Below are 13937 nucleotides of genomic sequence, written 5' to 3' on the forward strand. Positions count from 1 at the left end.
GGGAAGTTGGTAAAGACACAGCTTCTTTCGAGTTGCACCACTCGGTACAGAGTCTTATGTGGTATAAGCGTGTGAACTGTACTCCTCTTAGCCTTTGATCCTCCCATTTCTAGTGAAACTGCCTATGGATGTGTTTATGTTACAGTGACTGGAGCTCCTATAGGCGTGCTATAGCAGCTGTGAACTAGTAAGTTTGGATACTGCTATAAAAACCTGGAATTCAGTGCTGACTAACCTGTTTAGTAGTTAAACTGATTTTACAAGTAGCGATGAATTGTCAGCTTCTAGTCATATTGCTAGATTGGAGTGCATGTAAACTGCTTCATTGTAGACATGCTTTTGGATGTGTGTGGATATGGTTTTAGGAAGGAACAGTCCAGCTGCTCCCACCAGCTCTTCTTATCTACATTTTTGCTACTTCCCCAGAGCCTATTTGCATATTTTATAGCTGAGTTGGGGAAGGGCCTGAGCTTTTCTGTGTTACTTTTGCATTATATATGGGTGAATGGTAGTGTACTCTTCCCTCCTGTGGCTAATTACACTTACTGTCTTGAGACGTGCACACCTCAAGTGAAAGTATTATGTTCAGAGGATACTGTTTATTGGTAAGTACAGTGATTATCTTTAGAATGGCTATTTTTTATGTGTATCTTTATCTTTTTTTCCCTCGGCTACCTGGGAGACGTTTAGTATTTTGGAAGTGGAAACTATGTTTTTATTAATCGATGTTGTATAAACCTATGTTTCAGGATGTTTTTGTTTTATTTTCTTGCAGTGGAAGCTTTAACATTCCCTCCTTCTTCAGGGAAATCTTTCATTATGGGAACAGATGAAGCCCTTGAAAATGAGCTGGGTCTTGGAGAACTGGCAGGCCTTACAGTAGCCAATGAGGCAGATTCACTGACTTATGATGTAAGTGGTTATTAATGGTAATTCAAGGTCCTACTGTCTACTTGCTGAAGGCAGATGCAAGTTACATGTGTGTAGACTCAGCAGAAAACGTTTTCCTGTTAAAATTATGCCACCAGAGGATGTCACAAATTTTTGCTTGACATACCTGTTCTTCCCATACACAGCAGCCTTTAAGCTCTCTGTAAGCCACTCATCTCATTTGCCTGCCATGCCATTCAAATAGTTGAAAGTAAATGTAATTAGTGATAGGGATACAGCTGGGTATTTGTAACCACAGTGACACTGAGTGAAATTAGGAGTAGCATGGCCAGCAGACTGAGGGAAGTTAATGTCCCCTCTACATGGGGCTGGTGAGGCCATACCTGTATGCAGTTTTGGGCCCCTCCACTTCAGGACTGTTGTAGAGAAACTGGAGTGTCCGGTAGCATGTGACTGATGAAGAGATGTTAAGGGAGCTGTCTTGTTCAGTTGTTAGGAGGCTAGGGGGTGCTTGAATAGCAGCCTACAGGTACTGGAAGGGTGCTTACAAGGGTGACAGAGCCAAGCTTCTCCATAGTGCCTGGTGTTAAAACAAGAGGAAACAGTAGCAAATTATGGCTCAGGAGGTTCCGGCTGGACATTAGGGGAGAAAGTGTTATGTAGTAGGTGGCACTGAAGCAAGTTGCCCAGAGAAACTGTGGAATCCCTCTCCCGGGTGATGTTCAAGACTTGTCTGGGGGAAAGCTGTGGCTTACATTACCTGGTGTGGGCAATAGTCTCATTTCAAATTGGACGCTGAACCAGAGACTTTCTAGGAGGCTCTTGTGGCCACCACTTCTGTGGCTATGCATATAGCCTACAGCTTCTTTCACTTTTTATGAAAAATCTTTCTTAAAATTGCTTCTTTGCAGTCATATGCAATTTTTGTCTGTATTTCTGCTTTCTTGAGAAAAGATACTTCAGGTATTACTTTAATCATTTGCTCCTCTGTGATCTGTCAACTTCAGATTAATCTTGCTATTGCGCTGCCCAGCTCTGTCAAGGTTAAGGGATTTCAGAGATGATGTTTTAGTATTGTGTGTTGGGGAGGAATCCTGCCCTTCAGTAAATCTGACTCTTAATTAATCACCATGTGGGATTTTACTATCACAAATCAAATCCGAGACTTCAGAAAAAACCTGCAGGTCCTTGCTTTCAAGTTCTACCCTTGTATGTACCTGTAAAGCAATAAATTAAATGGTCAACAAAAGTTTACACGCATTTTGAGAGTGACACTGCAGAGATGTGCTCTACTACTATAGCAAGTTTCTGAGCATGTGATGTGTTGTGAATCGTCAGGATTGCAATGATATAGAACATCTCTGCTGAATTTTTAAATTCAGAGGACTGGCAAACCTAAACCATCCATACAGGATCTTAATGCTTTCAGTGCTTGCTTCATTGTTCAAGTGTCCATATAAACTATTGAGTTTGTCCCTGTCTCCATATCCTGAGCTAACAGCTTTCATTTATGGAATCTCACATTTCTTTATCCACCCCTATCCTATTCTGCATGGTTGAGAATATTAACTTCTGTTTGTTCACTTCTCAAATGCCTTTATGGAGTCCTGTGATCAGGAATTCATAGTCAAGCTTACGTCAACTCTTACCTTTTTCTAGTGGTGACAATTAAAAAAAAAAATTGTTTACAAAGCTCCTTGCTCTTGTCACTATGCTCTTCATTGAAGCAAAATGAAAGGCTAGTTTTTCCATTTCAAATTTCACTGGAAGTTTAGCTTACAGATACTATAATCTGTTTTTATTTTGGACTACTTCATACCTTCTTCCAGCTGCCAAATGTGAATCAGGTAGGAGTAGTGAAAATTTAGTATTTTTTTTTAAGTGTCAGTTTTGAATCATATGGAGAATGAAGTTGAAAGATTCATGTGAATTGGTCTTTAAACATATTTCCTCTCAAGAGTTGCAGACACTTTCCTATTTTCAGTCCCTTTCGTCCCACTGACATTTTTACTGGATTCTTTTTTTCTAAAACATGGCAGCATTAGACTACCTCATTTCATGGTTTAAGTTTTCTACATGTTGCTCTGTCTGTCAGTAAATTAGACTGCTTTTCACTGGGTAATGGAGATTATTAATTTATTACATAAAAGAGAAAATTTTCCTTTTGTGGGTAAGTTCTTTAGAATATCTAACAAGATGAAATTTCCCAGATTGGTAGCCAATACTCCTAAGTTTTTCTTCCTTTACACATTGTTGTCTTAACAAACGTTCACTTTGGTTGGTTCTGTTTTTTCCCTAGTGTTCTGCATAGATTAAGAAGCTTCATAAAAATATAATAGACTGAGTACTGTATGTAGGAGTATCTGAACTACAGAATCATTACATTTAATATTTGAAGGTTTTGGACGTTGCAGTAGGCCCTCGCTTGATTTCCTGCAACTTTGAACAAGAGAAGTGTCCATAATCCTACTTGAATAGAATTGCTGTTTCTGGAGTTTTCAAGTTGTCTGTATAGACACAAATATTACTATTAGTGGCAAATCCAGATCAGGTGCTAATTTGGGGTCTGAACCTCCTTCCTGCCCCCTGCCCCAAACTGCTTTTCAGGTCTCACTTACCTCACTGTTTGGCTGCTGTGAGAGCTGTTCTCTCACAGCTTGTGAGAGACTGGTGGGTGAAGAGGAGTGATGGTGGTGCAGACAGGCAGGCGGTGTGTCAGGGCTGGCATCTGTTCCCACTTCTGCTGCTGGTCTGCTGGCTGGGGCTGCCCTCCATCTACTTCCCAATTTATAAGCTGATCATCTTGGACTCCTTTGGAAGAACATCTCTGAATGAATGAAGAGCAAACGGAGAATATTATCCTGCCAGAACTGGCATGCACTGTTAGGCTGTCTGAGGTGTCTTTGTGGCTTTCATAGATGTGACACAGGACCTGTGCTGCTGTTATGGCAGCTGGAGGACAGGCAGGGTTCCCTCCATCACTTAATCGGCATTAGATGCCTGTGTTGAGGCAACCAAATTCCTCTCCAGATATTTGTGGATACTCTGTACCTCTTGTACCCTTTTTGCTGAGACTTTCTTGGCCAATCTCCAGAAAATCTGCCAGAGCTGCTAACTTTGCAGTCCTGCCCCTCCTTGCACCAGCTCAAGCATGTGTCTGTTCCCTTGTTGAGCCAACTCAGCTCAGTACACTCGCAAAAAAACTGACTTGTCTTCCTGAGCAAGACAGTACATAATTACTAAGTAGTATGATGAAACTAAACGTGCTGTTTGTTACAACTCCTTTCTCATTGTTTGAAATCTGTAGAACCTGTTAATTGGAGCATATTTTTATTACTAAATCCAGAAGTAACAAAGCTTAAGGAAAAGCACTTTTGTTCTTAAACCTTCCCCCCGCCTCGCCCCACATTCCAGAATGAAATGTAGGTTCTTGAAGTAGCTCAAAATAGTTGTCTCTTCTTTGCAGTTAATGATACTAAATCATTCGGAATTATCTGTAGCTTTCAACATAATGAAATAATCAATATTTGAGTCACAATTGTTTGTTTTCCTGGTTTTCCATAACCACCATCAGCAGTCATTATGGGAAGGTAAATTTAAATATGGCAGTGTTGACTGACAGAGTGATAAAAGTCTATTCAGCATTTTATGTCAACATTTGTTCAGAGAGCAATGTTGAAGTAACTGTTATTTTTTTTAAGAGCTTTCTGTTTGGATCTGCTAAAATGCATTTATTGCCACATAATTATGTCTGTAAATATGATAGCTTATTGCTCACCAGTTTTGGGGGGTTTCTTGTGGGTTTGTTTTTTTTTTCTGGCAAGCTTTACTTGTCTTGCATTATTACAGAGCTTGTGTTGCCTTAGGTGAGTAAGTTAGGTTGTGTTCCTTTCTGTGCTGCTAGACTTCTCTATTTCTCTTAGATCTTTACTTCAGAGATGCCCTGTCAGTGGTACTTCGGATATTCAGGGACCACAGCTTGGTTGAGTCAGGCCATGTTAATGAATGAGCCAGTAGGTATAGATCAAATTTCAAATACCAAACTAAGTTCACAGCACTATCAGTCAAAAAGGTACTTTTCAGCTTTTACATTGTGTAACTTGACAGACACATGGAGTATTTCATATTTGCACACAGTGTATTACTGTGGATGCAACATTACTGGTTGCCTTTGTGGAATACATCTGCCTTTGTTCTCATTTTGAATTGTCTGATCAGTGTTAAAGGGACTGTTGCTCAAGAGCAGCTTGTTATGAGAAGTGGGTGAGGTAATTTGACATCTTCTGAAAATGCCAAACTAAATTTCTGATTTCTTCCTTTCCTTGTGCCTTCCAGATTACTTACAAGTTTGGCATTTTTTTTTTATTAGATAGCAAACAATAAGGATGCATTGAGAAAGACTTGGAACCCCAAATTCACATTAAGAAGTCACTTTGATGGAATAAGAGGTCTCGCTTTTCATCCAGTTGAACCAGTCTTAATAACAGCTTCAGAGGACCATACATTAAAAATGTGGAATTTACAAAAAACAGCCCCAGCAAAAAAGTAAGATTGTTTTGTTTTGTTTCAAAAAACATTTTCATTCATGGAAGAAACCCAAAAATTGTAGATGCCACTTCACTGGATGGCCTTTGTTGTTAATGGAAATTGTTCCTTGAATTCAAGAGTAGGAAAACAAGCTCTTAGAGAAGAATGGAGATTTCTAAAGAGTGCCAGAAGAAATCCATGTGTGTTTGTGAATGTGTTTTGTTTGTGAAAATGAAAACCATTCACTTTTTTGTATTTTCTGTGTAGATAACATGGCAAATTAATTTACTAGTGAAAATATTTGAGTGTGGCCTGTTAGTGTGCTTGCATGTGTATATAAATGTATAAAAATGCATTTTTATATATATGTGTACACATATATGTGTATAGATGTGTATAGCTTTGAACTTTGACTGAGATGTTGCTAGGTTCCGTTGTACACTGTCTTTTGCATGTTGCTGGGGATTTGCAGAAATGAGAGCAAATTCGTAGTGGGGCTAATATAGTAAGGGAGTACATCATACCTTTTAGGAGGACTGGGCAAAGCATGTGGTCTTCTTGCAGTCTGTAATGAGCACTGGATTGTTAAAGTCCAGAGCAGCAGTTTTTGAAGTGGCTTGTAACTGTGCTACAGCATTGATATAAAACCAAGGTGTCATAAGCTCCTTTGCTCTGGGTAGGGATTTGGAACACTTAATGATATATTACATGTGATACTGATGGCCCTCCACTCCTTCCCTACAATTGAAGTACCTACCTACTGGTTTGACTGGTATGTGAGAGTTTGTGGCCTCTCTACCTTGAAGGTCTTTAAACAAAAAACCAAACCAACAAATCCTATCATATTTGGAAAGAATGCAAAGAATTCCTAGACATATGAAAAATCATGTTGGGAGAGGAAGTTGTGGGGAAACACTTCAAAAGACATAGCAGTGATTTTAAGAATTTAGCCATTCTGGCACGTTATGGTAAAGCATTGTGTAAGTTCATACACATGCTAACATTTTCTTGTACTTCATTTAGGAGTGCTTCTCTTGATGTAGAGCCAATATATACCTTCAGAGCACATAAGTGAGTATTTCCTGAGAAACACTGTCATATTTTGAGAAATAGGTGATTTTTAAATGACGCAGAATCTTTTTAAAAAGTAATTTCCACCTTGTCAGAAAGTGATTGCTTGTGATGCTTTTAGTTCCCATGCTATTTAAAATATCTGCATATGTTCATCTCCTTTCTGCATAATTATTTATGTCTGGAGCTAGGTACACCACAGTTTTAAAAAGAAAAACCTACAAATTATACAGTTCAAATTCAATTAGGTGTTCTGTTCATCATTGCAGCTTTTGCTTCTTTGTCAGATATGTGCATCTGTAAAATGAAGTTGCTTGCAGTGAATTTAAATCTACTGAACTGATTTCATGAAAGAGACTTAGATCTTTAAAAAAGGGAAAAAAGCTGTTTATGCAGACTAACAAAGCCTATAGTTTAAAAGCATGACACTTTTCACATTTCATGTGCATAATGATTAAATTGTCCTGATTGTAGTTACAGTACCAAATACTGTGGAGGTTTTTTTGTGGGAAGTGTTGTAGCATATGGTCTGACTCTGCAGAATTTTTATTGCAGTCGTGCAGCAAGTGAATTGTATCTAATGGGGAAATTTGAAGATTCTACTGATTTTTTTTGTTGGGTTTTTTTTGTTTGTTTGTTTGTTTTTTACATAATGAAAATGTTAATAGTCAACATTTCTTTTTGGGGGACTTCTTCCAGTGGACCAGTGCTCTGTGTGGTGATGAGCAGTAATGGTGAACAGTGTTACAGTGGGGGAGCAGATGGCCTCATCCATGGCTGGAATACAACCAACCCAAACATCGATCCCTATGACTCTTACGGTACGTTGCTGTCACACACACCAGTGAAATGATACATTTAGTGACATTAATGTTATGTGGCTAAAATAGTAAAATTTGTAGGTAATGCTTCTTTGAGAATTTAAAAAAGAAAATTGAATGGCTTCAATTACTTTTAGTAGTACTGATCCTGGTTCATGAGAAGATAGAATTTGTCAGTTTCTTTAAAAAGGCCTTGATCTCATCACAATTTTGAGAAACACCTAGGTTGAAAAAGTACAGGACTAAACCTGATACTTGGCAAGTACAGCAAATATGTATTTTAACGTTCTTTTCTTCAACAAATCTCTGTGCAGCTGAGATAAAAAGAAGTTGTATAGTCTGAGACCAAAGTTGTTAATGTTGCCTGCAAACAGCTAAAAAGGCCCAGTTTGGTAAGATTTACCAGATCTGAACGGACGTCAGCCTTGTGTCTGTGTTCTAAAACATTTTTCACTTCTCATAGCTTCAGATGCGGTTGGCCTCAAAGCTGGCTTTTGGGAAAAAGGGACTGATGTTCCATTAATGGTTTTTTTGAGAGTGAATTTTAAAATCAAAGTGTGTTTTTCGAACTTTGATACTGCCCCTTCTGCTGAGAAATTGTTTTGTTCCATTAGTTGTAAACTGCATAACTGAATGCCACATGTGCTGATGAAATTCAAGCATCTTCGTACAAGAATAATTGAGACTTCTGTATTGCTATGACCTGATTGATCTTGGTTGTTTTATGGACTGGCTTTTTAAGGTTGGTCCATAAACACAGACCAAGATACAACTATTGACTTAATTCAAATTTTGTTTTGAAATGTGTTTTCTTGTGTTTTGTTTGCAGATCCTTCTGTTCTAAGAGGTGCTTTTGTAGGCCATACAGATGCAGTCTGGGGTCTGGTTTACAGTGGAGCAAACCAGCGTTTGCTATCCTGTTCAGCAGACGGCACTATACGTCTATGGAAAGCTACAGAAATTGCTCCAGCTCTCAATATATTTAATGATAATCAAGGTACAGAAAATTGCCCTACCTTAAAGTGCATGAGCATCACTATTCAGATTGCCATAATTTTGGCTACTGAATAGAAATCTATCTTGTTTGATTTGCTGGATTTTATATCGTTATGAATGTTTTGGGGAAGAGTAAATTTTGGATCCCTTCTCCTTTGATGCCAGCTGAATAGATACCTACACACAGGGGGACAGTCACTTACATCTAAAAGCCAACTGCTGCAGATGGTCTGCTGATGTTACTAGAACCATGGAGTATAATGTATCAACTCCGTAGTTCAGATTCAAACTGAGTTTCCATTAGGCCCTTGCTTTTGGTTTGTCCAGAATAAAGAAAGCCTTTCTTCCCCCAACAGAGGTTTGGAGTAGTCAGTGCTTTGTCTCAGGCCCGTGTCATTGTACCTTCCAGATTATGTTCCTTGTGCCTCTAACACACATATTCTAGTTGAATTTCTGAGTTTGTGCATTAACTAAATAGCAATAACCTAGTCATCCTAAACACTGCTACACAAAAATTAACTCCAGTTACTGAAATGTCATGCACAAATCAAAATCCTACTGTTTAGAGCCTAATTGCTTGAAGTTGCTGTCTAAGCGCTCTAGAATGAGCCTGTTGACATTGCCAAACTCTCTTAGACCTGATGGTCCTAAAGGCAACCCACAAACCAAGACAGTTCGTTGGCTCTTCAGAACAACTTTGAGGCCAAATAAACTTTGACATAACTGAACAGACTGACTGAATTATGATGTAAAGCTGGTCGGATCTGCCATTATGTGTTAGTTAAAACAGACTGAGCAAAACAGAAATGTTTCACGTGTTTTAGTTCTTGCAGAACTATGTTTCCAAAGGTCTGCAGGGTTCTGTGAAAAACATAACTGGTTTGCTGCCAGCTTGCCTACCTGTCTACTTTTAAAACTTCCTGGTAGTGTTTTCTTTTTGTTTGGGATTTTGTTTGTTTGTTTTGTTTTGATTTTTGGTTGGTTGTTTTTTAATTATTAAATTAAGGGGGGAGGGGGAGTATTCTTGCCTCACAGAGTTAATCTTGGGGTTTTTTATATTCCAAACCGGAATGAAACCCAGTTGTGAAATTCAAAGATCCTCCTTTGAAACTGAGTTTTCCTATGGCTTATTGAGAACCTTGAACAAACTCTCTAAAATATCTAGCAGTCATCATTTAAGTCCTTTAGATTAACCATTGTAGGCTTACCAGGAAGCTGCAGATAAGCAGGCGTGGCAGTGGTAGAAAAGGTCACTTCAGAAACAATACATGCTTTCTTCTTACACCAATCCTTTTTGGCTTTTTTGGAGTACCTCTAGATAAGTACCACCATTGCTGACCAGCATTCCTGAGGTCATGTGTCCAAAAAAGATGTTTTTCCCATGAATCTTAGGTTTAGAAAGAGGCGATGATATTCCTGCGTTATCTGGATCCATGGACATTAGGTTGCTTAACAGTCAGTGTTTCACACTTCTTCCTGGCATCTGTTGCAACCGGTGGTGTTCTTTCACTTAGCGGGTGGTGAGCAGGACATTCGAAGAGAAAAATTCTAAGGGATATTTTCTATACCCAAGCTCTGCTGATTTGGCCTTCTGTCCTATAGTGCTCAGGTAGCTACAGTGTAAGATCAGATGTATACCATAATAGGCAGGATGGACGAAGCCTTGTAATATGAGTTTATAAAGTATTTATGCAACTTTCCATGCTGATAGTGTCAGCATATAAAACCTGCACCTGGAAAGCTCTGGAGTTTTTTAAGCTCTGAATTTGCCCAGGTTAATAATAACATTAATCATCTGTCATGTAGGTGGTTTTACCACTTCAATTTTATGTCCTTTTACTTGATGCAATGGAGGTTTGTTTGAGAATTAAAGGAAGGAAAAGGGGTCAGGGTGTTCTTACTTTCTTAATTTCAAAGTAGATTTCTGTCCAGCTGCAGTTTCAGATGCAGCATCTTAGTAAAGAATGTTGATATGTATAACAGAAAAATAGGATTAAAATAGTGATCATACAGGGCAATCTATTTAGATTGGCATAATGTAGATTTTAAAATGTAACATTTCCTTTCATAATCATGGCCCTTATGATATTAAAGTCCTTACTGGTTGGGGTTTTTGTTTGTTTTTTTGGTTTTTGTTACACCAACTAAATCTTATGGAAATGTTCTCTACATTGTTTTCTAGAAATGGGAATCCCTTCGTCAGTAGATCTTGTGAGCAGTGACCCAAGCCTCATGGTAGCATCATTTAACAGTGGACACACTAGCATTTTTAACATGGAGACACGGCAACGAATTCTTACCCTGGAGTCCAGTGTGGATACTAGTATGTATTTAAAAAAAAAAAAAAAAAGCTTGTTTAAGATCGATACTGTTGATAGTCTTTTCACTGTTTCCAATTAGGCAGTGTCATGATAAATTATAACATGAATTATGTTACAAGCTGTGTTTTTGAGATGTAACAGTAAATTATTACTACTACAGCAGACCTTGTGGGTATTTCAGTAGCAGAAGAGTACACGTACTTTTGAATGAAGGTAAAAGAAACAAGCCCACACTATCTGAGTTCCTCTTCAAGGAACAGTAGCACAAGGAAAAGCACAGGTTTCTTCTATACAGCCTCATGATCTTTGCAGCTTCAAGATTTCCATTCTCTCCGTAGTCAAAATTGCAAGATAGAGGTAATATCAGGAAAATCTAAAGTTGAATTTATTAAAAATTTGGGAGTTTGTGTTTGTGGATTCTTTTTTCCTATTTTATTTTCCTCCCTTTTCTAAGTTTTATATATGCTCTTGGTTCATTTGCAGTTGGGCTTTAGTTGAAGTTTTCACTGTAGAAGAAAAGCAAAGCTCCAGTGGAAGAGTATTCACAAGGTCCGATATAGTGCCTAGGATCATGGCAGTGGCCAATATCAGAAGTTTTAGAGGAAACTGTAGGGAGCCTGCTATCAGTAAATTATTTTGCCCTGGCATTAGAAAAGAGAGAGGAATGAGCTGAAGCATGAAGTTTCATATTCAGGCTAAAATGGTAGCCTGTTAATAATATAAACTTCAGTCTTTTTTAAAAATTTGATAATTTTTCCCCTGAAAGTTTTGTAACTGAATTCTACCATTTAATTATATTTTTAAAAGGGAGTAAGCCCTTCTTGTTGGCTTTGCTTGTCTGTTTTAAAATAGTTAAATTACTGTGTCATTTTATAAGAGGGAATGGAAAGTGCCATTTCCCTTCTTTATATTATTCCTTACTGTGCAGGATTTCCTTTTTTAACCCACATCTTTATTCCTGTCTGAAAAACCAGTCTTTAATCAGTTATCTCTACTCTGTGGAAGTTACCTTTCTTCTTTTTTTTTTCTTCTATTTTTTTCATCACCTCCTCCTTTTTGTAATTCAGTAATATTCCTTTAAGAAAACGAGACCGTGGTGTGACAACCAGCAGTCCCTGTTTAGTATATTTAGTTATGCAACAGTACTATAAAGCTTACATGTATTTAAAAAAAAAATATTATTTCTACAAGAACTAGGCAAGAGTCACCTGAAATAACCTACCACCACCACTTAGGAACTCGCTGTTCAGTATAAGCCTCACTCTACTTGGCATTTTAAAACTGTGAGGATAGCTAGCTGTGATGCAGTCTCATGTGCTTTTAGTAATTTTAGGGGGGTTTATTAATATGAATGTGTTTTTTCCTTAATTTGCACTTCCATAATTTTGAAGTGTCCTGTGGATGCTGACACTACTTGACAGTTCAGATTTTTATAGAAAGATGTAAATTGATGTCTTTACCACCTTAGTAGCAAGTGGTCCTATAGTAGTACTCTATTTTGTTTATTTTAGTAAGAATTTTGATTAGATGATGTGAGTGTTCCTTGGCAGCAGTTTAACTAAATACAGTCAACTCCCACATGAAAGAAGATAAGTGTATTTTGCTGTTCTGTGAAGTGGCTATTTGTGTTTTTGTGGTAATTATGCCTCTTAAGACCACACTTGCAATAGGCTGTGCGTCAGAGCAATGCCTAGATTTCTAATCAAAAAAGTCCTATACTTTATTGGGGGGGGGGGGGGGGGGAGTGGGGTGTATGTGTATATATATGATATTTCAAGATTCTTGAAGGCTAGGAAAGTGGCTCTCCTATGAATAGTCTAACATCCTTTTCTTCAATAAGAATTTTAATCCATGTATATCAAATAGTAGTAGGTGGGTTTTGCTCTGTGAGGGTGAGGGCATGGGATCTTGTTTGCTTGGAAACGTGCTGCCTGTGGTGTTAATTTTCCCGTACTGTCTGTATGTTATGAAAAAAGTTCGGCTTTACAAAAGGAGGAGTGTGGAGGTGGGGCAGTGCAGAAAAGGTATTTTCACTCACTTTTTGGCTTCACGTTCTTGGCTGATGCACCCATCTAAAATCATGGCCAAAAGTTGAACCTTATTTGTTCGTATTTACACTCATACATATGGTTTTATATATGCCTCTGTGTGTGTGTAATTTGGAAAGTATTTTAGATTAAACCACATTACATAAGGTGCTGGCTGAGAATTTCCATTATATAAAGGAAAGAATTACTTTGCAAATAAGATTGATTGCATATTTATTTCTTAGTAGCAGTATTTCAAAGAACTTAGCAATTTACATGTATTGATATGTGTGGGTTTTTTCTTAGCAGTCAGTTCCTCCTGTCAGATAAACAGAGTCATCAGCCATCCAACTCTTCCAATTAGTATCACTGCTCATGAAGACAGACACATCAAATTCTACGACAACAATACAGGTATGCATCTTTTCAGCAGGTCCTAGTCATAGCAGTTGTATAACAAACATAAATGGAATTTTATTATGATTAATATTATTCACATAAATGCTGAGGGATGTCAAGAATTGGATATCCTCTGAAACAGAACTCTCTCATCACCAGTAGAGCCCAAAGATTGCCAGCCCACTTAAAACTTTATTGGCACAGTGATAAGGAACCTGCATCATCCTCTGTCCATTCTTTTAAAATGCCTTATGTATGGGAGTTATCAATATTTCACATAAAAGGAAGCTTTTTCAAAATCTTCATGTGCTTATGTTCATGTTTCTTCTGTTATGTTGTCTGTGTTATTTTGATCTGAGGGCAGGAAGCTCTGGCACTCCTTTAGTGCTTCCAAGACGTCTGCCTGATGGCTTGGAGGTAGAAGTTCCCTTGTAGGCATCGTTCTCAATTTGATCCACTGTATTTCTCTAGATCTCTGACTTCTGCAGAAACAGCTGGACAGCTTATAATACTTTTTCTCTTTTTTAGTGAGAGTTTCACTGAGATGTGTATTTATAAACTTTTAGGTTTTAAAGGACTTTTTGATAGGAATGGTAGTATTAATCTGGTATTCTGACTGTGGATCTTGATAATCTTCAGTTTGTGACTTCTCTGCTTCCAGGTCACACTGACTTAAAAGTTAAATTGATGTCTTTCAATACTTTTGTTATTTTAAGGTTGCTACTCTCCAGATGTATATTAAATAACAAGAAGTGAAAGGACCCAATGGAAGCTGAAGAAAAAGCTGAAAATAGCTGATTTGTTTGATGATGTAGTTCTGTAATAAATAGGAGAGGAAACGGCCATGCATTCCCCCCCCCCCCCCCCCTCTTTATTTTTTTTTC

General features: G+C 37.9%; 1 protein-coding gene across 2 annotated transcripts in view; it reads left to right on the plus strand.

Moving 5' to 3' along the window:
• STRN (striatin, calmodulin binding protein) overlaps positions 1-13937 on the plus strand; it is a 64363-nt gene that overhangs the window by 49358 nt on the left and 1068 nt on the right. For both annotated transcript variants that reach the window (XM_010581215.1, XM_010581216.1), the window contains 7 exons: positions 776-912; positions 5261-5436; positions 6442-6489; positions 7189-7310; positions 8140-8307; positions 10489-10629; positions 12961-13068. In XM_010581215.1, coding sequence (XP_010579517.1) covers positions 776-912; positions 5261-5436; positions 6442-6489; positions 7189-7310; positions 8140-8307; positions 10489-10629; positions 12961-13068 — 900 coding nt within the window. The remainder of the gene's footprint in view (positions 1-775; positions 913-5260; positions 5437-6441; positions 6490-7188; positions 7311-8139; positions 8308-10488; positions 10630-12960; positions 13069-13937) is intronic.

This window comes from Haliaeetus leucocephalus, unplaced genomic scaffold (assembly GCF_000737465.1).
Source record: "Haliaeetus leucocephalus isolate CR32 unplaced genomic scaffold, Haliaeetus_leucocephalus-4.0 Scaffold752, whole genome shotgun sequence".
NCBI lineage: Eukaryota > Metazoa > Chordata > Aves > Accipitriformes > Accipitridae > Haliaeetus > Haliaeetus leucocephalus.